Source organism: Schistocerca nitens, chromosome 4 (genome assembly GCF_023898315.1).
Source record: "Schistocerca nitens isolate TAMUIC-IGC-003100 chromosome 4, iqSchNite1.1, whole genome shotgun sequence".
Taxonomy (NCBI): domain Eukaryota; kingdom Metazoa; phylum Arthropoda; class Insecta; order Orthoptera; family Acrididae; genus Schistocerca; species Schistocerca nitens.
Genome location: NC_064617.1, coordinates 910,308,530 through 910,335,041, shown reverse-complemented (window position 1 = coordinate 910,335,041; position 26,512 = coordinate 910,308,530). Strand labels below are relative to the sequence as shown.

Genomic DNA, 26,512 nt, shown 5'->3' with positions numbered 1-26,512 from the left:
TGAGCACTTTTCAATTGGGAGTAAATCAAAACAATCAGAATGGCTGAAAGAGAGCACAATAACATGAGCCATAAACGAATAAGAGCTAAGCAACTAAGCAAATAAGAGAATAGGCAAAAATGAGGTGCCAACAAAATGTGAGCTGGCCGAACTCCGTCGGCACTTACGAGGTGTGGCTAGAAAAAAACCGGACTAGTACTGGTGAAACAATAAACGAATGCAATAAGGCTGAAAGTCGCGTGGTCTGTCACGTGACTCTCGCTCCGCCTACTGCTCGAGTTTCATCTGCCTCCTGCACTCAGTCTGCCCGTGGCCTCTGTTTTAAGTAGTTGACGTTTTGTCTGTGCGTCGGAAAATGTTGAGTGTACAGAAAGAACAGCGTGTTAACATCAAATTTTGTTTCAAACTAGGAAAATCTGCAAGTGAAACGTTTGTAATGTTACAACAAGTGTACGGCGATGATTGTTTATCGCGAACACAAGTGTTTGAGTGGTTTAAACGATTTAAAGATGGCCGCGAAGACACCAGTGATGACACTCGCACTGGCAGACCATTGTCAGCAAAAACTGATGCAAACATTGAAAAAATCGGTAAACTTGTTCGACACTTTCCTTGTCAACTCCTGTTAACTCAGACACTGCTCTGATTGTTAAACGGCGATCTTGTCGAACAAGTTTACCGATTTTTTCATTGTTCGCATCAGTTTTTGCTGACATGGTCTGCCAGTGCGAGTGTCATCACTGGTGTCTTCGCGGCCATCTTTACATCGTTTAAACCACTCAAACACTTGTGTTCGCGATAAACAATCATCGCCGTACACTTGTTGTAACATTACAAACGTTTCACTTGCAGATTTTCCTAGTTTGAAACAAAATTTGATGTTAACACGCTGTTCTTTCTGTACACTCAACATTTTCCGACGCACAGACAAAACGTCAACTACTTAAAACAGACGCCACGGTCAGACTGAGTGCAGGAGGCAGATGAAACTCGAGCAGTAGGCGGAGCGAGAGTCACGTGACAGGCCACGCGACTTTCAGCCTTATTGCATTCGTTTTATTGTTTCACCAGTACTAGTCCGGTTTTTTTCTAGCCACACCTCGTACATACGGTTGCGCTCGTCGCGGCACCTCGTGGCCCTTTTACGCAACACGCGCGCCTGCTGTCGCAATGCACTCTTAGCGCTCGCGGCGGCGTCTAGTGGCCCGTACGCAAGTTGTGCGATTGCTGTCGCAGGTCGACCCTTAATCTATGATGTTACACTATGACTATCAACGAAATGATGGGCACATCCTAATGAACCTCACATATAAAGCTACAAGTACAGCAAAAATGAAATTTTTGTAACGAATAGTTTCTGTAAAAGCGGTTGAGAAAGATTGCCGGGCGTGGGCCTCAATTTCGTCGTCGCCGAAAGCTGGCAGTGGCGGCCTCCCCTTCCGAACAAACGAATGAACTCGCCCAGCGCTTTGGACGCAAGTTGGTTACTGGGCATCGGCCACCGTATCCAGCGCGGACTCTGCAAGTAGTGTTTACAATTAATAAGCACTTTTAGACATTCACGGTCAGGTAGTCAAACCTATTGTAATTATTTCATAAAACGTATGTGAATGTCGCTAGTTATATTTACTTCATGAAGAGTATTTCTGACCAAGTTATTCCGCTGTAACAAAAGTATACAACGATGCCCCCGTTTCCTTTCTCTGTAGTTATTTTTGTCTCTTCACTTTAGCTACTGCCTAGGAATTGCTTCTCCATTTACTCCAGTTGTTGACTCTCGGCCCATGGTGCACCTCGCTCGCTGTTTCTGAGGCCGTATTTCCTGCTACCACGCTATTGACATCTCTGTACCAGTTCAGCGATGTGTACTAAAACCTACGGTACCATACGATTGGAATGAATGCTGCTATTAAAATTCTGTCACGAACGGTACTTGAGACCTGCATATTTAACTGTAATATTTGTTTCATTATATTGCAATTGTTTGAACGTTTCCTTTCCTCTATAGTCACTTTCTGACACTTAATACACTCCTGGAAATTGAAATAAGAACACCGTGAATTCATTGTCCCAGGAAGGGGAAACTTTATTGACACATTCCTGGGGTCAGATACATCACATGATCACACTGACAGAACCACAGGCACATAGACACAGGCAACAGAGCATGCACAATGTCGGCACTAGTACAGTGTATATCCACCTTTCGCAGCAATGCAGGCTGCTATTCTCCCATGGAGACGATCGTAGAGATGCTGGATGTAGTCCTGTGGAACGGCTTGCCATGCCATTTCCACCTGGCGCCTCAGTTGGACCAGCGTTCGTGCTGGACGTGCAGACCGCGTGAGACGACGCTTCATCCAGTCCCAAACATGCTCAATGGGGGACAGATCCGGAGATCTTGCTGGCCAGGGTAGTTGACTTACACCTTCTAGAGCACGTTGGGTGGCACGGGATACATGCGGACGTGCATTGTCCTGTTGGAACAGCAAGTTCCCTTGCCGGTCTAGGAATGGTAGAACGATGGGTTCGATGACGGTTTGGATGTACCGTGCACTATTCAGTGTCCCCTCGACGATCACCAGTGGTGTACGGCCAGTGTAGGAGATCGCTCCCCACACCATGATGCCGGGTGTTGGCCCTGTGTGCCTCGGTCGTATGCAGTCCTGATTGTGGCGCTCACCTGCACGGCGCCAAACACGCATACGACCATCATTGGCACCAAGGCAGAAGCGACTCTCATCGCTGAAGACGACACGTCTCGATTCGTCCCTCCATTCACGCCTGTCGCGACACCACTGGAGGCGGGCTGCACGATGTTGGGGCGTGAGCGGAAGACGGCCTAACGGTGTGCGGGACCGTAGCCCAGCTTCATGGAGACGGTTGCGAATGGTCCTCGCCGATACCCCAGGAGCAACAGTGTCCCTAATTTGCTGGGAAGTGGCGGTGCGGTCCCCTACGGCACTGCGTAGGATCCTACGGTCTTGGCGTGCATCCGTGCGTCGCTGCGGTCCGGTCCCAGGTCGACGAGCACGTGCACCTTCCGCCGACCACTGGCGACAACATCGATGTACTGTGGAGACCTCACGCCCCACGTGTTGAGCAATTCGGCAGTACGTCCACCCGGCCTGCCGCATGCCCACTATACGCCCTCGCTCAAAGTCCGTCAACTGCACATACGGTTCACGTCCACGCTGTCGCGGCATGCTACCAGTGTTAAAGACTGCGATGGAGCTCCGTATGCCACGGCAAACTGGCTGACACTGACGGCGGCGGTGCACAAATGCTGCGCAGCTAGCGCCATTCGATGGCCAACACCGCGGTTCCTGGTGTGTCCGCTGTGCCGTGCGTGTGATCATTGCTTGTACAGCCCTCTCGCAGTGTCCGGAGCAAGTGGGTCTGACACACCGGTGTCAATGTGTTCTTTTTTCCATTTCCAGGAGTGTATTAGCCAGTGATTGAGAACTCTTCCTCCACTAACAGTTTCCAGCCACATGATACACTTCGAATTTTGCTTTTGCTCACAGGTCCCCTGCTAACATCCTACATACCTCACTACAACTGTTTGGAGATTAGCAGCCTTACACTCTGGGGGCCTACCACCGAGTGTGCGGGCCGGCTTGGATACATCCCGATTTCCCATCCATAGCGTTAGCTCCTATTGGCCCCGGGATTGCCCTGATGTCGGATGCTCTGAACAACGCATGACCGCGAATGCTTTGCCTGCCGGAGATTGCTAAACTAGGTCGCGAAATATTTACACGCATGAACAATACGTTTTTCGATGAAATTACTGATTTGCTCGTCACCTAACTTCACAATACTCTGAGGCGACAAAAGTCATGGGATAGTGATATGCACATATACAGTATCAACTACACAAGGTATTAAAGGGCAGTGTAATGGCGGACCTGTCACTTGTACTCAGCTGCTTCATGTGAAAAGGTTTCCGAAGTGATTATGGTTGCACGATGGAAATCAACAGACTTTGAACGCTGAATGGTAGTTGGAACTGGACATTCCATTTCAGAAATCATTAGGAAATTCAATATTCCGAGATCCACAGTATCAATAGTGTGCCGAGAATATCAAATTTCAGGAATTACCTCTCACAATGTACAGCGCGGTGGCCGACGGCGTTTGCCTAGAGTTTCCAGTGGTAACAGACAAGCAACACTGCGTGAAATAACCATATAAATCAAAGTGGGCCGTCCGAAAGAGGTATCCGATAGGACAGTGCGGCGAAATTTGGCGTTGATGGGCTATGGCAGAAGACGACCGACGCGAGTGCCTTTGCTAACAGCGTGACATAGCTTGCAGCACCTCCCCTGGGCTCGTGACCGTATCAGTCGGACCCTAGACGAGTGTAAAATCGTGAAATCGTGGTGTGGTCAGATAAGTCACGATTTCAGTCTGTAAGAGCTGATGGTAGGGTTATAGTGTGACTCAGGACCCATTTTCAGCAAACAATGATGGAACTTTTATGAATGACAGTGCATCATGTCACGGGACCACAGTTGGTCACGACTCATTTGAAGAACATTCTGGACAGTTCGAGCGAATCACTTGGACACCCAGATCGCCCGACATCAACCCCTTCGAACGTTTATGGGAGATAATCGGGAGGTCAGTCACTCTGCGGATGATCATACATTTTCTACGTGTTTTACAGACATTGGTTTATTAGTTGAGCTGAATATTATTCTTGTAAATATGTTGTCAAGTTATAAATGCCATTTGTTATGTAAGAAAGAGAGTACACATGGAATATTAACCTTTTGTAAGTAGACACGCTGAACTAGTCAGGGAAAAGCTATTGTCAAAAAGTATAATAAATTGTAAATACATTATCGCTGGGCGTGAGAGCGCGCCAAAAAAAGTAGTACTTTGGAGTCGCTAGGAGACGATTGTTGTCGTTGGTTGTGTGTATTCGCCTGTGTGGCTGTGCAAAAGTGCGGAGATAAAAAGTCTGTTTCCCATGTGCGGAGCAGTGAAAACTGAAATGGCTGTTTTGGGGTATGTTTAATACGGGCAAGCTATGTGTATGGAACTCATTGGGCACAGTACAAATGCAGCATGAGTTCAAAATGGTTCAAATGGCTCTAAGCATTATGGGACTTAACAGCTGAGGTCATCAGTCCCCTAGAAATTAGTACTTAAACCTAACTAACCTAAGGACGTGAATGAGATTTTCACCCTGCAGCGGAGTGTGCGCTGATATGAAACTTCCTGGCAGATTAAAACTGTGTGCCCGACCGAGACTCGAACTCGGGACCTTTGCCTTTCGCGGGCAAGTGCTCTACCAACTGAGCTACCGAAGCACGACTCACGCCCGGTACTCACAGCTTTACTTCTGCCAGTACCTCGTCTCCTACCTTCCAAACTTTACAGAAGCTCTCCTGCGAACCTTGCAGAACTAGCACTCCTGAAAGAAAGGATATTGCGGAGACATGGCTTAGCCACAGCCTGGGGGATGTTTCCAGAATGAGATTTTCACCCTGCAGCGGAGTGTGCGCTGATATGAAACTTCCTGGCAGATTAAAACTGTGTGCCCGACCGAGACTCGAACTCGGGACCTTTGCCTTTCGCGGGCAAGTGCTCTACCAACTGAGCTACCGAAGCACGACTCACGCCCGGTACTCACAGCTTTACTTCTGCCAGTACCTCGTCTCCTACCTTCCAAACTTTACAGAAGCTCTCCTGCGAACCTTGCAGAACTAGCACTCCTGAAAGAAAGGATATTGCGGAGACATGGCTTAGCCACAGCCTGGGGGATGTTTCCAGAATGAGATTTTCACCCTGCAGCGGAGTGTGCGCTGATATGAAACTTCCTGCCAGGAAGTTTCATATCAGCGCACACTCCGCTGCAGGGTGAAAATCTCATTCTGGAAACATCCCCCAGGCTGTGGCTAAGCCATGTCTCCGCAATATCCTTTCTTTCAGGAGTGCTAGTTCTGCAAGGTTCGCAGGAGAGCTTCTGTAAAGTTTGGAAGGTAGGAGACGAGGTACTGGCAGAAGTAAAGCTGTGAGTACCGGGCGTGAGTCGTGCTTCGGTAGCTCAGTTGGTAGAGCACTTGCCCGCGAAAGGCAAAGGTCCCGAGTTCGAGTCTCGGTCGGGCACACAGTTTTAATCTGCCAGGAAGTTTCATATCAGCGCACACTCCGCTGCAGGGTGAAAATCTCATTCTGGAAACATCCCCCAGGCTGTGGCTAAGCCATGTCTCCGCAATATCCTTTCTTTCAGGAGTGCTAGTTCTGCAAGGTTCGCAGGAGAGCTTCTGTAAAGTTTGGAAGGTAGGAGACGAGGTACTGGCAGAAGTAAAGCTGTGAGTACCGGGCGTGAGTCGTGCTTCGGTAGCTCAGTTGGTAGAGCACTTGCCCGCGAAAGGCAAAGGTCCCGAGTTCGAGTCTCGGTCGGGCACACAGTTTTAATCTGCCAGGAAGTTTCATATCAGCGCACACTCCGCTGCAGGGTGAAAATCTCATTCTGGAAACATCCCCCAGGCTGTGGCTAAGCCATGTCTCCGCAATATCCTTTCTTTCAGGAGTGCTAGTTCTGCAAGGTTCGCAGGAGAGCTTCTGTAAAGTTTGGAAGGTAGGAGACGAGGTACTGGCAGAAGTAAAGCTGTGAGTACCGGGCGTGAGTCGTGCTTCGGTAGCTCAGTTGGTAGAGCACTTGCCCGCGAAAGGCAAAGGTCCCGAGTTCGAGTCTCGGTCGGGCACACAGTTTTAATCTGCCAGGAAGTTTCATATCAGCGCACACTCCGCTGCAGGGTGAAAATCTCATTCTGGAAACATCCCCCAGGCTGTGGCTAAGCCATGTCTCCGCAATATCCTTTCTTTCAGGAGTGCTAGTTCTGCAAGGTTCGCAGGAGAGCTTCTGTAAAGTTTGGAAGGTAGGAGACGAGGTACTGGCAGAAGTAAAGCTGTGAGTACCGGGCGTGAGTCGTGCTTCGGTAGCTCAGTTGGTAGAGCACTTGCCCGCGAAAGGCAAAGGTCCCGAGTTCGAGTCTCGGTCGGGCACACAGTTTTAATCTGCCAGGAAGTTTCATATCAGCGCACACTCCGCTGCAGGGTGAAAATCTCATTCTGGAAACATCCCCCAGGCTGTGGCTAAGCCATGTCTCCGCAATATCCTTTCTTTCAGGAGTGCTAGTTCTGCAAGGTTCGCAGGAGAGCTTCTGTAAAGTTTGGAAGGTAGGAGACGAGGTACTGGCAGAAGTAAAGCTGTGAGTACCGGGCGTGAGTCGTGCTTCGGTAGCTCAGTTGGTAGAGCACTTGCCCGCGAAAGGCAAAGGTCCCGAGTTCGAGTCTCGGTCGGGCACACAGTTTTAATCTGCCAGGAAGTTTCATATCAGCGCACACTCCGCTGCAGGGTGAAAATCTCATTCTGGAAACATCCCCCAGGCTGTGGCTAAGCCATGTCTCCGCAATATCCTTTCTTTCAGGAGTGCTAGTTCTGCAAGGTTCGCAGGAGAGCTTCTGTAAAGTTTGGAAGGTAGGAGACGAGGTACTGGCAGAAGTAAAGCTGTGAGTACCGGGCGTGAGTCGTGCTTCGGTAGCTCAGTTGGTAGAGCACTTGCCCGCGAAAGGCAAAGGTCCCGAGTTCGAGTCTCGGTCGGGCACACAGTTTTAATCTGCCAGGAAGTTTCATATCAGCGCACACTCCGCTGCAGGGTGAAAATCTCATTCTGGAAACATCCCCCACGCTGTGGCTAAGCCATGTCTCCGCAATATCCTTTCTTTCAGGAGTGCTAGTTCTGCAAGGTTCGCAGGAGAGCTTCTGTAAAGTTTGGAAGGTAGGAGACGAGGTACTGGCAGAAGTAAAGCTGTGAGTACCGGGCGTGAGTCGTGCTTCGGTAGCTCAGTTGGTAGAGCACTTGCCCGCGAAAGGCAAAGGTCCCGAGTTCGAGTCTCGGTCGGGCACACAGTTTTAATCTGCCAGGAAGTTTCATATCAGCGCACACTCCGCTGCAGGGTGAAAATCTCATTCTGGAAACATCCCCCAGGCTGTGGCTAAGCCATGTCTCCGCAATATCCTTTCTTTCAGGAGTGCTAGTTCTGCAAGGTTCGCAGGAGAGCTTCTGTAAAGTTTGGAAGGTAGGAGACGAGGTACTGGCAGAAGTAAAGCTGTGAGTACCGGGCGTGAGTCGTGCTTCGGTAGCTCAGTTGGTAGAGCACTTGCCCGCGAAAGGCAAAGGTCCCGAGTTCGAGTCTCGGTCGGGCACACAGTTTTAATCTGCCAGGAAGTTTCATATCAGCGCACACTCCGCTGCAGGGTGAAAATCTCATTCTGGAAACATCCCCCAGGCTGTGGCTAAGCCATGTCTCCGCAATATCCTTTCTTTCAGGAGTGCTAGTTCTGCAAGGTTCGCAGGAGAGCTTCTGTAAAGTTTGGAAGGTAGGAGACGAGGTACTGGCAGAAGTAAAGCTGTGAGTACCGGGCGTGAGTCGTGCTTCGGTAGCTCAGTTGGTAGAGCACTTGCCCGCGAAAGGCAAAGGTCCCGAGTTCGAGTCTCGGTCGGGCACACAGTTTTAATCTGCCAGGAAGTTTCATATCAGCGCACACTCCGCTGCAGGGTGAAAATCTCATTCTGGAAACATCCCCCAGGCTGTGGCTAAGCCATGTCTCCGCAATATCCTTTCTTTCAGGAGTGCTAGTTCTGCAAGGTTCGCAGGAGAGCTTCTGTAAAGTTTGGAAGGTAGGAGACGAGGTACTGGCAGAAGTAAAGCTGTGAGTACCGGGCGTGAGTCGTGCTTCGGTAGCTCAGTTGGTAGAGCACTTGCCCGCGAAAGGCAAAGGTCCCGAGTTCGAGTCTCGGTCGGGCACACAGTTTTAATCTGCCAGGAAGTTTCATATCAGCGCACACTCCGCTGCAGGGTGAAAATCTCATTCTGGAAACATCCCCCAGGCTGTGGCTAAGCCATGTCTCCGCAATATCCTTTCTTTCAGGAGTGCTAGTTCTGCAAGGTTCGCAGGAGAGCTTCTGTAAAGTTTGGAAGGTAGGAGACGAGGTACTGGCAGAAGTAAAGCTGTGAGTACCGGGCGTGAGTCGTGCTTCGGTAGCTCAGTTGGTAGAGCACTTGCCCGCGAAAGGCAAAGGTCCCGAGTTCGAGTCTCGGTCGGGCACACAGTTTTAATCTGCCAGGAAGTTTCATATCAGCGCACACTCCGCTGCAGGGTGAAAATCTCATTCTGGAAACATCCCCCACGCTGTGGCTAAGCCATGTCTCCGCAATATCCTTTCTTTCAGGAGTGCTAGTTCTGCAAGGTTCGCAGGAGAGCTTCTGTAAAGTTTGGAAGGTAGGAGACGAGGTACTGGCAGAAGTAAAGCTGTGAGTACCGGGCGTGAGTCGTGCTTCGGTAGCTCAGTTGGTAGAGCACTTGCCCGCGAAAGGCAAAGGTCCCGAGTTCGAGTCTCGGTCGGGCACACAGTTTTAATCTGCCAGGAAGTTTCATATCAGCGCACACTCCGCTGCAGGGTGAAAATCTCATTCTGGAAACATCCCCCAGGCTGTGGCTAAGCCATGTCTCCGCAATATCCTTTCTTTCAGGAGTGCTAGTTCTGCAAGGTTCGCAGGAGAGCTTCTGTAAAGTTTGGAAGGTAGGAGACGAGGTACTGGCAGAAGTAAAGCTGTGAGTACCGGGCGTGAGTCGTGCTTCGGTAGCTCAGTTGGTAGAGCACTTGCCCGCGAAAGGCAAAGGTCCCGAGTTCGAGTCTCGGTCGGGCACACAGTTTTAATCTGCCAGGAAGTTTCATATCAGCGCACACTCCGCTGCAGGGTGAAAATCTCATTCTGGAAACATCCCCCAGGCTGTGGCTAAGCCATGTCTCCGCAATATCCTTTCTTTCAGGAGTGCTAGTTCTGCAAGGTTCGCAGGAGAGCTTCTGTAAAGTTTGGAAGGTAGGAGACGAGGTACTGGCAGAAGTAAAGCTGTGAGTACCGGGCGTGAGTCGTGCTTCGGTAGCTCAGTTGGTAGAGCACTTGCCCGCGAAAGGCAAAGGTCCCGAGTTCGAGTCTCGGTCGGGCACACAGTTTTAATCTGCCAGGAAGTTTCATATCAGCGCACACTCCGCTGCAGGGTGAAAATCTCATTCTGGAAACATCCCCCAGGCTGTGGCTAAGCCATGTCTCCGCAATATCCTTTCTTTCAGGAGTGCTAGTTCTGCAAGGTTCGCAGGAGAGCTTCTGTAAAGTTTGGAAGGTAGGAGACGAGGTACTGGCAGAAGTAAAGCTGTGAGTACCGGGCGTGAGTCGTGCTTCGGTAGCTCAGTTGGTAGAGCACTTGCCCGCGAAAGGCAAAGGTCCCGAGTTCGAGTCTCGGTCGGGCACACAGTTTTAATCTGCCAGGAAGTTTCATATCAGCGCACACTCCGCTGCAGGGTGAAAATCTCATTCTGGAAACATCCCCCAGGCTGTGGCTAAGCCATGTCTCCGCAATATCCTTTCTTTCAGGAGTGCTAGTTCTGCAAGGTTCGCAGGAGAGCTTCTGTAAAGTTTGGAAGGTAGGAGACGAGGTACTGGCAGAAGTAAAGCTGTGAGTACCGGGCGTGAGTCGTGCTTCGGTAGCTCAGTTGGTAGAGCACTTGCCCGCGAAAGGCAAAGGTCCCGAGTTCGAGTCTCGGTCGGGCACACAGTTTTAATCTGCCAGGAAGTTTCATATCAGCGCACACTCCGCTGCAGGGTGAAAATCTCATTCTGGAAACATCCCCCAGGCTGTGGCTAAGCCATGTCTCCGCAATATCCTTTCTTTCAGGAGTGCTAGTTCTGCAAGGTTCGCAGGAGAGCTTCTGTAAAGTTTGGAAGGTAGGAGACGAGGTACTGGCAGAAGTAAAGCTGTGAGTACCGGGCGTGAGTCGTGCTTCGGTAGCTCAGTTGGTAGAGCACTTGCCCGCGAAAGGCAAAGGTCCCGAGTTCGAGTCTCGGTCGGGCACACAGTTTTAATCTGCCAGGAAGTTTCATATCAGCGCACACTCCGCTGCAGGGTGAAAATCTCATTCTGGAAACATCCCCCAGGCTGTGGCTAAGCCATGTCTCCGCAATATCCTTTCTTTCAGGAGTGCTAGTTCTGCAAGGTTCGCAGGAGAGCTTCTGTAAAGTTTGGAAGGTAGGAGACGAGGTACTGGCAGAAGTAAAGCTGTGAGTACCGGGCGTGAGTCGTGCTTCGGTAGCTCAGTTGGTAGAGCACTTGCCCGCGAAAGGCAAAGGTCCCGAGTTCGAGTCTCGGTCGGGCACACAGTTTTAATCTGCCAGGAAGTTTCATATCAGCGCACACTCCGCTGCAGGGTGAAAATCTCATTCTGGAAACATCCCCCAGGCTGTGGCTAAGCCATGTCTCCGCAATATCCTTTCTTTCAGGAGTGCTAGTTCTGCAAGGTTCGCAGGAGAGCTTCTGTAAAGTTTGGAAGGTAGGAGACGAGGTACTGGCAGAAGTAAAGCTGTGAGTACCGGGCGTGAGTCGTGCTTCGGTAGCTCAGTTGGTAGAGCACTTGCCCGCGAAAGGCAAAGGTCCCGAGTTCGAGTCTCGGTCGGGCACACAGTTTTAATCTGCCAGGAAGTTTCATATCAGCGCACACTCCGCTGCAGGGTGAAAATCTCATTCTGGAAACATCCCCCAGGCTGTGGCTAAGCCATGTCTCCGCAATATCCTTTCTTTCAGGAGTGCTAGTTCTGCAAGGTTCGCAGGAGAGCTTCTGTAAAGTTTGGAAGGTAGGAGACGAGGTACTGGCAGAAGTAAAGCTGTGAGTACCGGGCGTGAGTCGTGCTTCGGTAGCTCAGTTGGTAGAGCACTTGCCCGCGAAAGGCAAAGGTCCCGAGTTCGAGTCTCGGTCGGGCACACAGTTTTAATCTGCCAGGAAGTTTCAACCTAAGGACGTCACACACATCCATGCCCGAGGCAGGATTGGAACATGCGACCGCAGCAGCCGCGTGGTTCCGGACTAAAGCGCCTAGAACCGCTCGGCCACCGCGGTCGGTTGCAGCAAGAGTAATTCACATAACATCAAGAGTACTATGGGCCCTTCTTGTCGGCAATGGTATGGCACGAAAATCAACCTGTGCCCTATTTTACAGCTAAATGAAACCGCTCGACAAACCAATGACATCATAAAGTGAAGTAAGATCTAGAATTTTTATAACTAGAAGTATAATACGCTGACCAGCGTAGTTACAATTTTATTGCTTAAATAACATTGTTATTGTGCATGTTGTCACGTAATAATTTCCCTAAGTCGTTATCCAAGTAGTAACCATCCTATTCATTTGTAAGAACCGAGATAATTGGAAAATGAACTGTAAATGAAGTGAACATTGGGACAATTACCTATTATTGAAATCTTTGGCTGTCGTGTGAATAGTGTCAGAAATAGAATGTTGCAAAAGCTTCAGTCCGAAACCGCGCTGCTGCTACGGTCGCAGGTTCGAATCCTGCCTCGGGCATGGATGTGTGTGATGTCCTTAGGTTAGTTAGGTTTAAGTAGTTCTAAATTCTAGGGGACTGATGACCTCAGATGTTAAGTCCCATAGTGCTTAGAGCCATTTGAACAATTTTTTTCATCTAATTCTGTCGTTTTTCCATTATTCTTCGGAGTAGATGCCTTTTCCCCACAGATTAGGGACTTTAGGTACCCGCCTCATTAGCCGGAGAGGTAGGAGGGTTACAAGTACAGAAAACCCTGCACCGGCCACGCCTCCGCAAATGTGGGCAGCTGAACAGGCAGGATGATTCAATATTTCCGAAGACCTGTTGAGCCCAGCCACCTCGAGTTGGCGACCTAGGTCACTTAGAAGGAGGTCTGACATGATATGAGGATGTATCCCATGACTTTTGTCTCTTCAAAAAAATGTTCAAATGTGTGTGAAATATTATGGGACTTAACTGCTAAGGTCATCAGTCCCTAACCTTTACTTAGCCTAAATTATCCTAAGGTCAAACACAGACTCATGCCCGAGGGAGGACTCGAACCGGTCTGTCTCTTCAGTGTAACATAATTTCGTTGAAGGTGGCAAGCCAAGGAATAATGAAACAATGGTATTGCGCTATCTAATAATCCACGGAACAATATAAGACTCGCAAAAGACTTAAAACGATTTTAGATTTACCTTTCGTTACTTACAACATGTTAGTACACTACTGGCCATTAAAATTGCTACACCAAGAACAAATGCAGATGATAAACAGCTATTCATTGGACAAATATATTATACTAGAACTGACATGTGCATAGATCCTGAGAAATCAGTACCCAGAACAACCACCTCTGGCCGTAATAACGGCCTTGATACACCTCGACATTGAGTCAAACAGAGCTTGGATGGCGTGTACAGGTACAGCTGCCCATGGAGCTTCAACACGATACCACAGTTAATCAAGAGTAGTGACTGGCGTATTGTGACGAGCCAGTTGCTCTGCCACTATTGACCAGACGTTTTCAGTTGGTGAGAGATCTCGAGAATGTGCTGGCGAGGGCAGCAGTCGAACATTTTCCGTATCCAGAAAGACCCGTACAGGACCTGCAACATGCGGTCGTGTATTATCCTGCTGAAATGTAGGGTTTCGCAGGGATCCAATGAAGGGTAGAGCCACGGGTCGTAACACATCTGAAATGTAACGTCAACTGTTCGAAGTGTCGTCAATGCGAACATGAGCCGAGACGTGTAACCCCATACCATCACGCCGGGTGATACGCCAGTATGGCGATGACGAATACACGCTTCCAATGTGCGTTCACCGCGATGTCGCCAAACACGGATGCGACCATCATGATGCTGTAAACAGAACCTAGATTCATCCGAAAAAATGACGTTTTGGCATTCGTGCACCCAGGTTCGTCGTTGAGTAGACCATCGCAGGCGCTCCTGTCTGTGATGCAGCGTCGAGGGTAACCGCAACCACGGTCTCCGAGCTGATAGTCCATGCTGCTGTAACGTCGTCGAACTGTTCGTGCAGATGGTTGTTGTCTTGCAAACGTCCCCATCTGTTGACTCAGGGATCGAGACGTGGCTGCACGATCCGTTACAGCCATGCGGATAAGATGGTTGTCATCTCGACTGCTAGTGATACGAGGCCGTTGGGATCCAGCACGGCGTTCCGTATTACCCTCCTGAACCCACCGATTCCATATTCTGCTAACAGTCATTGGATTCGACCAACGTGAGCAGAAATGTCGCGATACGATAAACCGCAATCGCGATAGGCTACAATCCGACCTTTCTCGAAGTCGGAAACGTGATGGTAGGCATTTCTCCTCCTTACACGAGGCATCACAACAACGTTTCACCATGCAACGTCGGTCAACTGGTGTTTGTGTATGAGAAATAGGTTAGAAATTTTCCTCATGTCAGCACGTTTTAGGTGTCGCCACCGGCGCCAACCTTGTGTGAATGCTCTGAAAAGCTAATCATTTGCATATCACAGCATCTTCTTCCTGTCGGTTAAATTTAGCGTCTGTAGCACGTCATCTTCGTGGTGTAGAAATTTTAATGGCCAGTAGTGTATTTGACCGACCGCAATAAGAATACCCACCGATGAGGCGCAAATGTACTGACACGCGTTTGGGCATAAAAATAATAATAGTTGTTATCGTAATAGATGGGTCTGAGTTCTCAGAACTTGAGTTTGCGCTTTGACTTACCTGAAGATGTCTCCATAACGATGCTTTAAGTCTCCGAGTCGGTCCAACAGCACGGGCAGTTTGTAGAATAACGTAGCGTTTCCGAGCAGAGGCAGTGTCGGAGGTCCTGGGATCGACGTCCGCGGTCGTGTCATCCACAGCCAGGCAGCGAGTACCAGCACTCCGGAACACAGCGACGCCAAGGCCGCGCACACAGCCAAAGGCACAGGCATGTTTCACTGACTGGAGAGCCGCCCCACTCCTCCGACCTGTATATATACGCCGCTCAAACCAGGTATACTAGTTTCTCCAGAACCCGCCTGCTGAAGAACTGCCTTAGGCTGCGGCGGCACGCGCTCGTTTGGGTCGCTCACGCAACACGTGGGACGCTGTCAGCAGTAGCCACAAGGCCACTTCTTCATGCAGTGCGAAGCCGAGGGAAATTCCATCAGTAGCGTGTCGGAACGAGATGCGGAAAGTTAACTGCACGCAGTTAGTATTCTCTTTCATTAAACAAGACTGCCGTCCTCGCGTTAGGAGAAGTTGGATACAATTGGGGAGCTAAGGAGAAAGCTAGATAACAATGACAATTTTCATTGTTAAGACTTCAAATTTATTCCAGGGAAAGATAAACAAGGCATGAAAAACATATACGAAGTATGAGCACTTATTTTTGTTGGTCTCATTTATATTTAACATTGAAAAAAAAAAAACCTTGGAACTCCTAAAACAACTTAGTTCAGCCACATTTGCGCTTAGAATAATATTATTGCAAATCTTGGGGATTTATAATGTTCTGGGGTAACCCATCCGTAAGAAAGAACGTCTCCATTGCGCAAAAACGCGCTGTAAGAATAATATGTGGTGCTCACCAACGATCATCTTATAAATATCTGTCTAAGGAGTTGAGCATCTGACTACCGCTTTACAGTATATTTATTCCTTCGTGAATAAATTATGTACCTCAGTGAGTTGCATAATCACAATACTGGAAGGGAAAATGACTTTCACTACTCCACATTAAGGTTGCCTTCAGAACGAAAAGGGGTGTACAATGCTGGAGCAAAGATTATTGATCACTTTGCCAGTGAGAGAAAATGTATGACAGAGAGTAAAATTTGATAACAAACTGAGAAAATTTCTCCATGACAACTCCTATTCCGTAGAATAATTTCTGTTACCGTAATGTGTTACAACCCCACGAGCTCAGGGGTTGTAATATGTTAGAACGACCGACAGGTATGGTTTGGGGTAATTCACCAAAAGCGGTAACGTAAAACGGCATAATATGCACTATTGGGCAACGGTAAATCCACGATGGCTGCGACAAGTGGAACATCAGCGACCTTTGCGGGTTGAAGTATGACGCGGCATAATGGGAGGACGGATAATTGGCCCAAATTTTATCGATGGCAATCTAAATGGTGCAATGTGTGCTTATTTCCTACGTAATGTTCTACCGATGTTACTACAAGATGTTTCACTGCATGCCAGAATGGCGATGTACTTCCAACATGATGGATGTCCGGCACATAGCTCACGTGCGGTTGAAGCGGTATTGAATAGCATATTTCATGACAGGTGGATTGGTCGTAAAAGTACCATACCATGACCCGCACGTTCACCGGATCTGACGTCCACGGATTTCTTTCTGTGGGGAAAGTTGAAGGCTATTTGCTATCGTGATCCACCGACAACGCCTGACAACATACGTCACTCCACTGTCAATGCATGTGCGGACATTACGGAAGGCGAGCTACTCGCTGTTGAGAGGAATGTCGTTACACACATTGCCACATACATCGAGGTTGACGGACATCATTTTGAGCATTTATTGCATTAATGTGGTATTTACAGGTAATCACGCTGTAACAGCATGCGTTCTAAGAAATGATAAGTTCACAAAGGTACGTGTATCACATTGGAACAACTGAAATAAAATGTTCAAACGTACCTACGTTCTGTATTTTAATTTGAAAAACCTACCTATTACCAACTGTTCGTCTAAAATTGTGAGCCATAAGTTTGTGACTGTTACAGCACCATCTATCACAAAGCGAAAAACGTAGTCCAAATAAAACATTGATATTTTTTTACGTACTACACGAATATGTAATAAAAAATGGGGGTTCCTATTTAAAAAACGCTGTTGATATCCGTTGAACCTATGGTAGCGCCATCTAGCGGGCCAACCATAGGGCCATCTGATTTCCCCCTTCAAGCTAGACAAGTTTCGTTCTTTGTAGTTTTTTCGTTTGACGCTTATTTCGTGAGACATTTGGCCCAGTCGCTATCAATGGACCACTCTGTGTATATATATGTAGGGGGAAGAAAAACGTAAGGAAAAACTTAACCCTTCATGGCTGATGCCAGTTGGAACCAAAATTACTTATGTTGTGTAGTCGACGACGTACAAATCTCTGCACTACTGGAACTTGGCGCCACGCGCTCCTATTGGCCGCGGGATTGCCCTGTTGTCGGCTACTCTGGACAACGCATGACCGCCAATGCTCTGCCTGCCAGAGATCGCGATGTATCGAAGCCGGCCCGCACGCTCGTTGGTAGCGCGCTACCACTCTGGGGGTCTAGGGGCGAATCCGCCGTGGTCCCGACACGTGCGTTGTATTGTCATGCTGAGACGTACCGGGAACAATCCCGTCAACAGTTATTAGATCGCGTACAGAGAGTCCTTTACAAATTGTGTCGGCCATGAAAAGGGCCTTTTTCGCAGCTGGGGCATTGTTTACTTAAAGCAGGTGCTCGAACTGACGACCCTCTGACGCGAGAGTCCCCACAGCAAAAAATCCGGTGGCGTGAGGTCTGGTGATCGCGGTGGCCATGTCCTATGAGCACCTCCACCAATTAGCCGGCCGTCGAAGAGTTCATTTAAATATCCGCGCACAGCACGACTGTTATGTGCGGGCGCCGCATCATGCTGCAACCACATGCCTACGCATGTCCAGGGGAACTTCTTCCAGCAGGGCGGGTAGAGTTTCTTGGAAAAAGTGAAGGTAATTCGCCCCGGTAAGTCGAGGAGGTAAACGGACCGGCCCAATCAGTTGGTCACCCACAATGCCTGCCAAAATGTTGAGCGAAAATCGTTCCTGGTGTCCGTGGACGAACATGACGTGAGGAATAAACGTTTCGAGTGTTGTAAAGGCCATCCCGAGGGAAGGTGCACTCGTCGGTAAACAACACAATGGCGGGTAAATTGGGATCTCGTGCAACAAGTCGCAGAAACCACCGGCAAAACCCTAGCCTTTGTTCATTGTCCGCCACAGGATTTAGATCTTGGGCAGGGTGGAAACTAAATGGATGCTGGCCGTCATCCCTCAAAACCTCCCATACTAATAGGTGAATGACCCCATTGTCGTATCCAGTCGCTCAAGTACTTGTCGCAATTGCTTCCTCGAAGCGCTCGAGAACAGTCTCTTCAAATGCAGCATCCCGGCGTGCTCGAGATCTTCCAGCATTACCACGATATCCCGCTAAGGTGTCTGTTTCGCTAAGTCGCCGGTGGATTGTTGTAAACGTTTGTGGGTGTGGGTGGAGTCTTGCTGGGTACCGTTCCTCATACAACCGTCGAGCTTCATGCGCATTACCGTCGGCTGGCCCATAAACAAAAACCATATCTTGTTGTTCTTCAAACGAATACTGTGCCGCCGTGCTTACTGTATGACTAAATAGCAGGTGACGTGTGTGTGCTCAGAGGCAAAGCTTAGATGTGAATGCCTCTGACGTGGAGGTGGAGACAAACAGCAAAACCTATTCGACACGTGTGTGTTGTATCACGTTGGAGCAGTGACGGAGCGAGGGACGTTTGTGTGTGTGAACCGACACGCATAGCCTGCCTGTCAACCAACGAACGGCAACAGGGCAATCCCACGGCCACTCGGAGAGCGTTGCGCCAAGTTTCCGTAGTTTAAAAAATGGTGCGTTGTCGACCTACGTAACATTTTGGTTTCCACTGGTATTAGCTACCCAGGGTTGAAATTTTGTGCCACAATTTTTCTCCACCCTATACATACATACAGGGTGGTCCATTGATAGTGACCGGGCGAAATATCTCACGAAATAAGCATCAAACTAAAAAACTACAAAGGACGAAACTCGTCTAGCTTGAAAGGGGAAACCAGATGGCGCTATGGTTGGCCCGCTAGATGGTGCTGCCATAGGTCAAACGGATATCAACTGCGTTTTTTTTTAAAAATAGGAGTCCCTATTTTTATTACCAATTCGTGTAGTACGTAAAGAAATATTAATGTTTTAGTTGGAATACTTTTTTCGCTTTGTGATAAATGGCGCTGTAATAGCCACAAACGTATGAGTACCTGGTATCACGTAACATTCCGCCATTGGGACGGTATTTGCTTCGTGATACATTACCCATGTGAATATGGACCGTTGACCAATTGCGGAAAAGGTCGATATGGTGTTGATGTATGACTATTGTGATCAAAATGCCCTACGGGCGTGTGCTATGTACGCTGCTCGGTATCCTGGACGACATCATGCAAGTGTCCGGACCGTTGGCCGGATAGTTACGTTATTTAAGGAAACAGGAAGTGTTCAGCCACATGTGAAACGTCAACCACGACCTGCAACAAATGATGATGCCTAAGTAGGTGTTTTAGCTGCTGTCGCGGCTAATCCGCACATCAGTAGCAGACAAATTGCGCGAGAATCGGGAATCTCAAAAACGTCGGTGTTGAGAATGCTACATCTACATCGATTGCACCCATACCATATTTCTATGCATCAGGAATTGCATGGGGACGACTTTGAATGTCGTGTACAGTTCTGCCACTGGGCATAAGAGAAATTATTGGACGATGACAGATTTTTTACACGCGTTCTATTTAGCGACGAAGCGTAATTCACCAACAGCGGTAACGTAAACCGGCATAATATGAACTATTGGGCAACGGAAAATCCACGATTGCTGCGACAAGTGGGAACATCAGCGACCTTGGTGGGTTAATGTATGGTGCGGCATTATGGGGGGAAGGATAATTGGCCTCCATTTTATCGATGGCAATCTAAATGTATGCTGATTTCCTGCGCAATGTTCTACCGATGTTACTACAAGATGTTTCACTGCATGCCAGAATGGCGATGTACTTCCAACATGATGGATGTCCGGCACATAGCTCGCGTGCGGTTGAAGCGGTATTGAATAGCATATTTCATGACAGGTGGATCGGTCGTAAAAGTACCATACCATGGCCCGCACGTTCACCGGATCTGAAGTCCCCGGATTTCTTCTGTGGGGAAAGTTGAAGGCTATTTGCTATCGTGATCCACCGACAACGCCTGACAACGTACGTCAGCGCATTGTCAATGCGTGTGCGAACATTACGGAAGGCGAACTACTTGCTGTTAAGAGGAATGTCTTTACACATATTGCCAAATGCATGAGGTTGACGCACATCATTTTGAGCATTTATTGCATTAATGTGGTATTTACATGTAATCACGCTGTAACAGCATGCGTTCTCAGAAATGATAAGTTCACAAAGGTACATGTATCACATTGGAACAACTGAAATAAAATGTTCAAACGTACCTACGTTCTGTATTTTAATTTGAAAAACCTACCTGTTACCAACTGTTTGTCTAAAATTGTGAGCCACATGTTTGTGTCTATTGCAGCGCCGTACATCACAAAGCGAAGGAAGTAGTCCAAATAAAACATTCATATTTTTTTACGTACTGCACGAATATGTAATAAAAAATGGGGATTCCTATTAAAAAAAAACGCTGTTGATATCCGTTTGACCTATGGCAGCGCCATCTAGCGGGCCAACAATAGGGCCATCTGGTTTCCCCCTTCAAGCTAGATAAGTTTCGTTCTTTTTATTTTTTTCGTTTGACGCTTATTTCGTGAGATATTTGGCCCGGTCACGACCAATGGACCACCCAGTATATGTACAGGGTGGAGAAAAAGTGTGTCACGATATTTTAACCCTCGATGGCTGATGCCAGTATGAACGAAAATTACTAATGTTGTATAGTCGACAACACACAATCTCTAAACTGCGTGAACTTGGCGCTACGCGCTCCTATTGGCCGCGGGATTGCCCTGTTGTCAGATGCTCTGGACAACGCATGACCGCGAATGCTTTGCATGCCGGAGATCGCGATGTATCCAAGCCGACCCGCATACTCGGTGGTAGCGCGCCACCCTTCCACTCTGGGGGCCTGAGGAGGAATCCGCCGAGGTCCCGACACATGGTTCAAATTCTTCAAATGGCTGTGAGCACTATGGGACTTAACTTCTGAGGTCATCAGTCCCCTAGAACTTAGAACTATTCAAACCTAACTAACCTAAGCACATCAAACACATCCATGCCCGAGGCAGGATTCGAACCTGCGACCGCAGCGGTCGCGCGGTTCCAGACTGTAGCGCCTAGAACCCGACACATGCATTGTAGTGTCATGATAAGACGTTGTAAGTAGGCTGTTTAGGTTTTTATGTTGGTAACGCCACGTAGCGCTCTGTATGAAAATCACTGACTGTGGTGTGTGCAGTCTGAGGGTGGTCGGCATTGTTGCAATATTTGCTATTGTAGTGTTGGGCAGTTGGATGTTAACAGCGCGTAGCGTTGCGCAGTTGGAGGTGAGCCGCCAGCAGTGGTGGATGTGGGGAGAGAAATGGCGGAGTTTTGAGAGCGGATGAGCTGTACGTGTATCCATCAGAGACAGTAAATTTGTAATACTGGATGCCATGAACTGCTATGTATATTAAGACTTTTGAACACTATTAAGGTAAATACATTGTTTGTTCTCTATCAAAATCTTCCATTTGCTAACTATGTCTATCAGTAGTTAGTGCCTTCAGTAGTTTGAATCTTTTATTTAGCTGGCAGTAGTGGCGCTCACTGTATTGCAGTAGTTCGAGTAACGAAGATTTTTGTGAGGTAAGTGATTTGTGAGAGGTATAGGTTAATGTTAGTCAGGGCCATTCTTTTGTAGGGATTATTGAAAGTCAGATTGCGTTGCGCTAAAAATATTGTGTGTCAGTTTAGTGTTGATCAGAATAGGTGATGAGCGAAATGTCTGAGTACGTTCAGTTCTGCTCAGCTGTTTGAAAATCAAATAAGATAAGAGGTTTATCAGTACAGTAATTCATCAATTTTTCTAAGGGGACGTTTCAACGTACCGGGAACAAACCCGTCAACAGCTGCTAGTTCGCGTACAGAAAGTCTTGTGTCGGCCCTGAAAAGGGCCTTTTTTGGAGCTAGGACAGTCTTTACTTAAAGCAGTCGCTCGAACTGGCGACCCTCTGACACAAACTTGGTAACGTCGAATGGTGTTTTGCCGAATTCTTTCAATGATTCCTGGCATTGCCCTGATGCCATTGACTTCATGTTGAATGCGATCCATTAATTCCTCTTCATTTCTAGGTGGTCCGCATCCGGGTAGGTGAACTATAGCCTTGAAGAGTCCTCACAGGAAAAGACCGGTGGCGTGAGGTCTGGTGATCGCGGTGGCCATGTCCTTTGAGCACCTCCACCAATTACCCGGCAGTCGAAGAGTTCATTTAAACATCCGCGCACAGCACGACTGTTATGTGCGGGCGCCGCATCATGCTGCAACCACATGCGTAGCCGTATGTCCAGGGGAACATCTTCCAGCAGGGCGGGTAGAGTTTCTTGGCAAAAAGTGAAGGTAACTTGCCCCGGTAAGTCGAGGAGGTTGGTTGGGGGTTGGGTTGTTTGGGGGAAGGGACCAAGCAGCGTGGTCAGCAGTCTCGTCGGATTAGGGAAGGACGGGGAAGGAAGTCGGCTGTGCCCTTTCAAAGGAACCATCCCAGCATTTGCCGGGAGCGAATTAGGGAAATCATGGAAAACCTAAATCAGGATGGCCGGACGCGGGATTGAACCGTCGTCCTCCCGAGTCTAGAAGGTAAACGGACAGACCCCATCAGATGGTCACCCACAATGCCTGCCCAAATGTTCAGCGAAAATCGTTCCTGGTGTCCGTGGACGCACGTGACGTGAGGAATAAACGTTTCGAGTGTTGTAAATGTCATCCCGATGGAAGGTGCACTCGCCGGTAAACAACACAATGGCCGGGAAGTCGGGATCTCGTGCAACACGTCGCAGAAACCACCGGCAAAACCCTAACCTGTCTTCATAGTCCGCCACAGGATTTAGGTCTTGGACGGGGTGGAAACTAAATTGATGCTGGCCGTCATCCCTCAAAACCTCCCAGACTAACCGATGGGTGACCCCATTGTCGTGTCCAACCCCTCGAGTAGTTGTTGCAGCCGGCCGGAGTGGCCGAGCGGTTCTAGGCGCTACAGTCTGGAACCGCGCGACCGCTACGGTCGCAGGTTCGAATCCTGCCTCAGGCATGGATGTGTGATGTCCTTAGGTTAGTTTGGTTTAAGTAGTTCTGAGTTCTAGGGGACTGCTGACCTCAGCACTTAAGTCTCATAGTGCTCAGAGACAACTTGTTGTAGGTGCTTTCTCGAAGCGCTCGAGAACAGTCTCTTCAGATGCAGCATCCCGTCGTGTTCGAGGTCTTCCAGCCTCACAATGCTATCCCGCTAACGTGTCTATTTCGCTACGTTGCCGGTGAATTGCTGTAATCGTTTGTGGGTGTGGGTGGCGTCTTGCTGGGTACCGTTCATCATACATCCGTCGAGCTTCATGCGCGTTACCGTCGGCTAGTCCATAAGCAAAAACCATATCTTGTTGTTCTTCAAACGAATACTGTGCCGCCGTGCCTACTGTATGACTAAATAGCAGGTGACGTGTGTGTGCTCAGAGGCAAAGCTTAGATGTGAATGCCTCTGACGTGGAGGTGGAGACAAACAGCAAAACCTATTCGAAACGTATGTGTTGTATCACGTTGGAGCAGTGGCGGAGCGAGGGACGTTTGTATGTGTGAACCGACACCCATAGCGCTGGCGTCAACCGACGACCGGCAACAGGGCAATCTCACGGCCAATCGAAGAGCGTTGCGCCAAGTTTCCGTAGTTTAAAAAATGGTGCGTTGTCGACCTACGTAACATTTTGGTTTCCACTGGTATTAGCTACCCAGGGTTGAAATTTTTGTGCCACAATTTTTCTCCACCCTATATATATATATATATATATATATATATATATATATATATATATATATATATATATATGGTGGTCCATTGATAGTGACCGGGCGAAATATCTCACGAAATAAGTATCAAACGAAAAAGCTACAAAGGACGAAACTCGTGTAGCTTGAAGGGGGAAACCAGATGGCGCTATGGTTGGCCCGCTAGATGGTGCTGCCATAGGTCAAACGGATATCAAATGCGTTTTTTAAAAATAGGAACCCCTATTTTTATTACCAATTCGTGTAGTACGTAAAGAAATATGAATGTTTTAGTTGGACTACTTTTTTCGCTTTGTGATAAATGGCGCTGTAATAGTCACAAACGTATGAGTACGTGGTATCACGAAAAATTCCGCCATTGGGACGGTATTTGCTTCGTGATACATTACCCATGTGAAAATGGACCGTTTACCAATTGCGGAAAAGGTCGATATCGAGTTGATGTATGGCTATTGTGATCAAAATGCTCTACGGGTGTGTGCTATGTACGCTGATTCGTATCCTGGACGACATCATCCAAGTGTCCGGACCGTTAGCCGGATAGTTACGTTATTTAAGGAAACAGGAAGTGTTCAGCCACATGTGAAACGTCACCCACGATCTGCAACAAATGATGATGCCTAAGTAGGTGTTTTAGCTGCTGTCGCGGCTAATCCGCAGATCAGTAGCAGACAAATTGCGCGAGAATCGGGAATCTCATAAACGTCGATGTTGAGAATGCTACATCTACATCGATTGCACCCGTACCATATCTCTATGCCTCAGGAATTGCATAGCAACGACTTTGAATGTCGTGTATTCTGCCACTGGACCCAAGAGAAATTACGGGACGATGAAACATTTTTTGGAGGCGTCCTAATTAGCGACGAAGCGTCATTCACCAACAGCGGTAACGTAAAGCGGCATAATATGAACTATTGGGCAACGTAAAATCCACGATGGCTGCGACAAGTGGAACATCAGCGACCTTGGTGGGTTAATGTATGGTGGGGCATTATGGGTGGAAGGATAATTGGCCCCCATTTTATCTATGGCAATCTAAATGGTGCAATGTATGCTGAATTCCTATGTAATGCTCTACCGATGTTACTACAAGATGTTTCACTGCATGACAGAATGGCGATGTACTTCCAACATGATGGGAGTACGGCACACAGCTCGCGTGCGATTGAAGCGGTATTGAATAGCATATTTTATGACAGGTGGATCGGTCGTCGGAGCATCCTACCATGGCCCGCACCTTCACCGGATCTGACGTCCCCGGATTTCTTTCTGTGGGGAAAGTTGAACTATATTTGCTATTGTGATCCACTGACAACGCCTGACAACATGCGTCAGCGCATTGTCAATGCATGTGCGAACATTACGGAAGGCGAACCACTCGCTGTTGAGAGTAATGTCGTTACACGTATTGCCAAAAGCATGAGGTTGACGCACATCATTTTGAGCATTTATTGCATTAATGTGTTATTTACAAGGAATGACGCTGTAACAGCATGCGTTCTCAGAAATGATAAGTTCACAAAGGTACATGTATCACATTGGAACAACTGAAATAAAATGTTCAAGCATACCTACGTTCTGTATTTTAATTCAAGAAGCCACCTGTTACCAACTGTTCGTCTAAAATTGTGAGCCAAATGTTTGTGACTATTACAGCGCCATCTATCATAATGCGAAAAAACTTGTCCAACTAAAACATTCATATTTCTTTACGTACTACACGAATATTTAATAAAAATGTGGGTTCCTATTTAAATAATGCAGTTGATATCCGTTTGACCTATGGCAGCGCCATCTAGCGGGCCAACCATAGCGCCATCTGGTTTCCACCTTCAAGCTAAACAAGTTTCGTTCTTTTTAGTTTTTTCGTTTGACGCTTATTTCGTGAGATATTTGGCCCGGTCACGATCAATTGACCACCACGATTATATATATATGTAACTCACGCCGAAGCGTACAGACAAACACAGTCAAGTGTGTTATTGAAGGTGACTAATGGAGCGAAGGGAAACAGTCAACTGCCGTCGTTGCGGTGATCCGTAGCAGCTCTGGCTGTCCAGACAAGGCAGCTCGGTCAACAGCCGCAGACAGCTCTGCACTCGGGAGGCCGCGAGTTCTCGCCCCGGCCGTGCCCCGATGGAAGTTGCGGCTGACCGCCACAGCAATGACACATCCGTGCAGTGGAGGTTCAAGGTAGCTTCAGCGGGCCGTTGGGCTGCAACTTAAACAATCGTTACTCTCTCCGATTCTAGACGCGGACAAAATGGTGACATTATTGCCTGCTTTGAGCCTCCGGGCTCGCATATTTACACATCTTCTTCCCTACGCCTCTGACGTATTTCCTCTGGAGGCTAATAGCCGGCCGGGCCGAGCGGTTCTAGGCGCTACAGTCTGGAACCGGGCGACCGCTACGGTCGCAAGTTCGAATCCTGCCTCGTGCATGGATGTTTGTGATGTCCTTACGTTAGTTAGGTTTAAGTAGTTCTAAGTTCTAGGGGACTGATGACCTCAGAAGTTAAGTCCCATAGTGCTCAGAGCCATTAGAACCATTTTGTTCTTTCCGGAAATGGTGTACATGCTGCCACATTTCTTCCATCGAAATTCCCCCTTTCTTGGGACTCTATTAAGTCTCTAAAGACTGCAAAAGGTCTGGATTCAGAGTGTCTTTTAAATACGTTAAATTTAAACGGGTAATATCCGCAGAGATCCTGTTGGTCGATACAACGTACTCCGTGACACTGTCATAACAGCGGAGCCTGTGAGCGTGGCCGGAAGACGAAAATCCGTTC

At 48.2% G+C, this 26,512-nt stretch overlaps 1 protein-coding gene across 1 annotated transcript in view; it reads right to left on the bottom strand.

The window, feature by feature from the left end:
- Nucleotides 1-14,848, bottom strand: part of LOC126252076 (probable cytochrome P450 4aa1) — a 386,802-nt gene extending 371,954 nt beyond the window's left edge. Inside the window, exon 1 of the mRNA XM_049952928.1 lies at nucleotides 14,637-14,848. Coding sequence (XP_049808885.1) covers nucleotides 14,637-14,848 — 212 coding nt within the window. The remainder of the gene's footprint in view (nucleotides 1-14,636) is intronic.
- Between the last annotated feature and the right edge of the window lie 11,664 nt (nucleotides 14,849-26,512).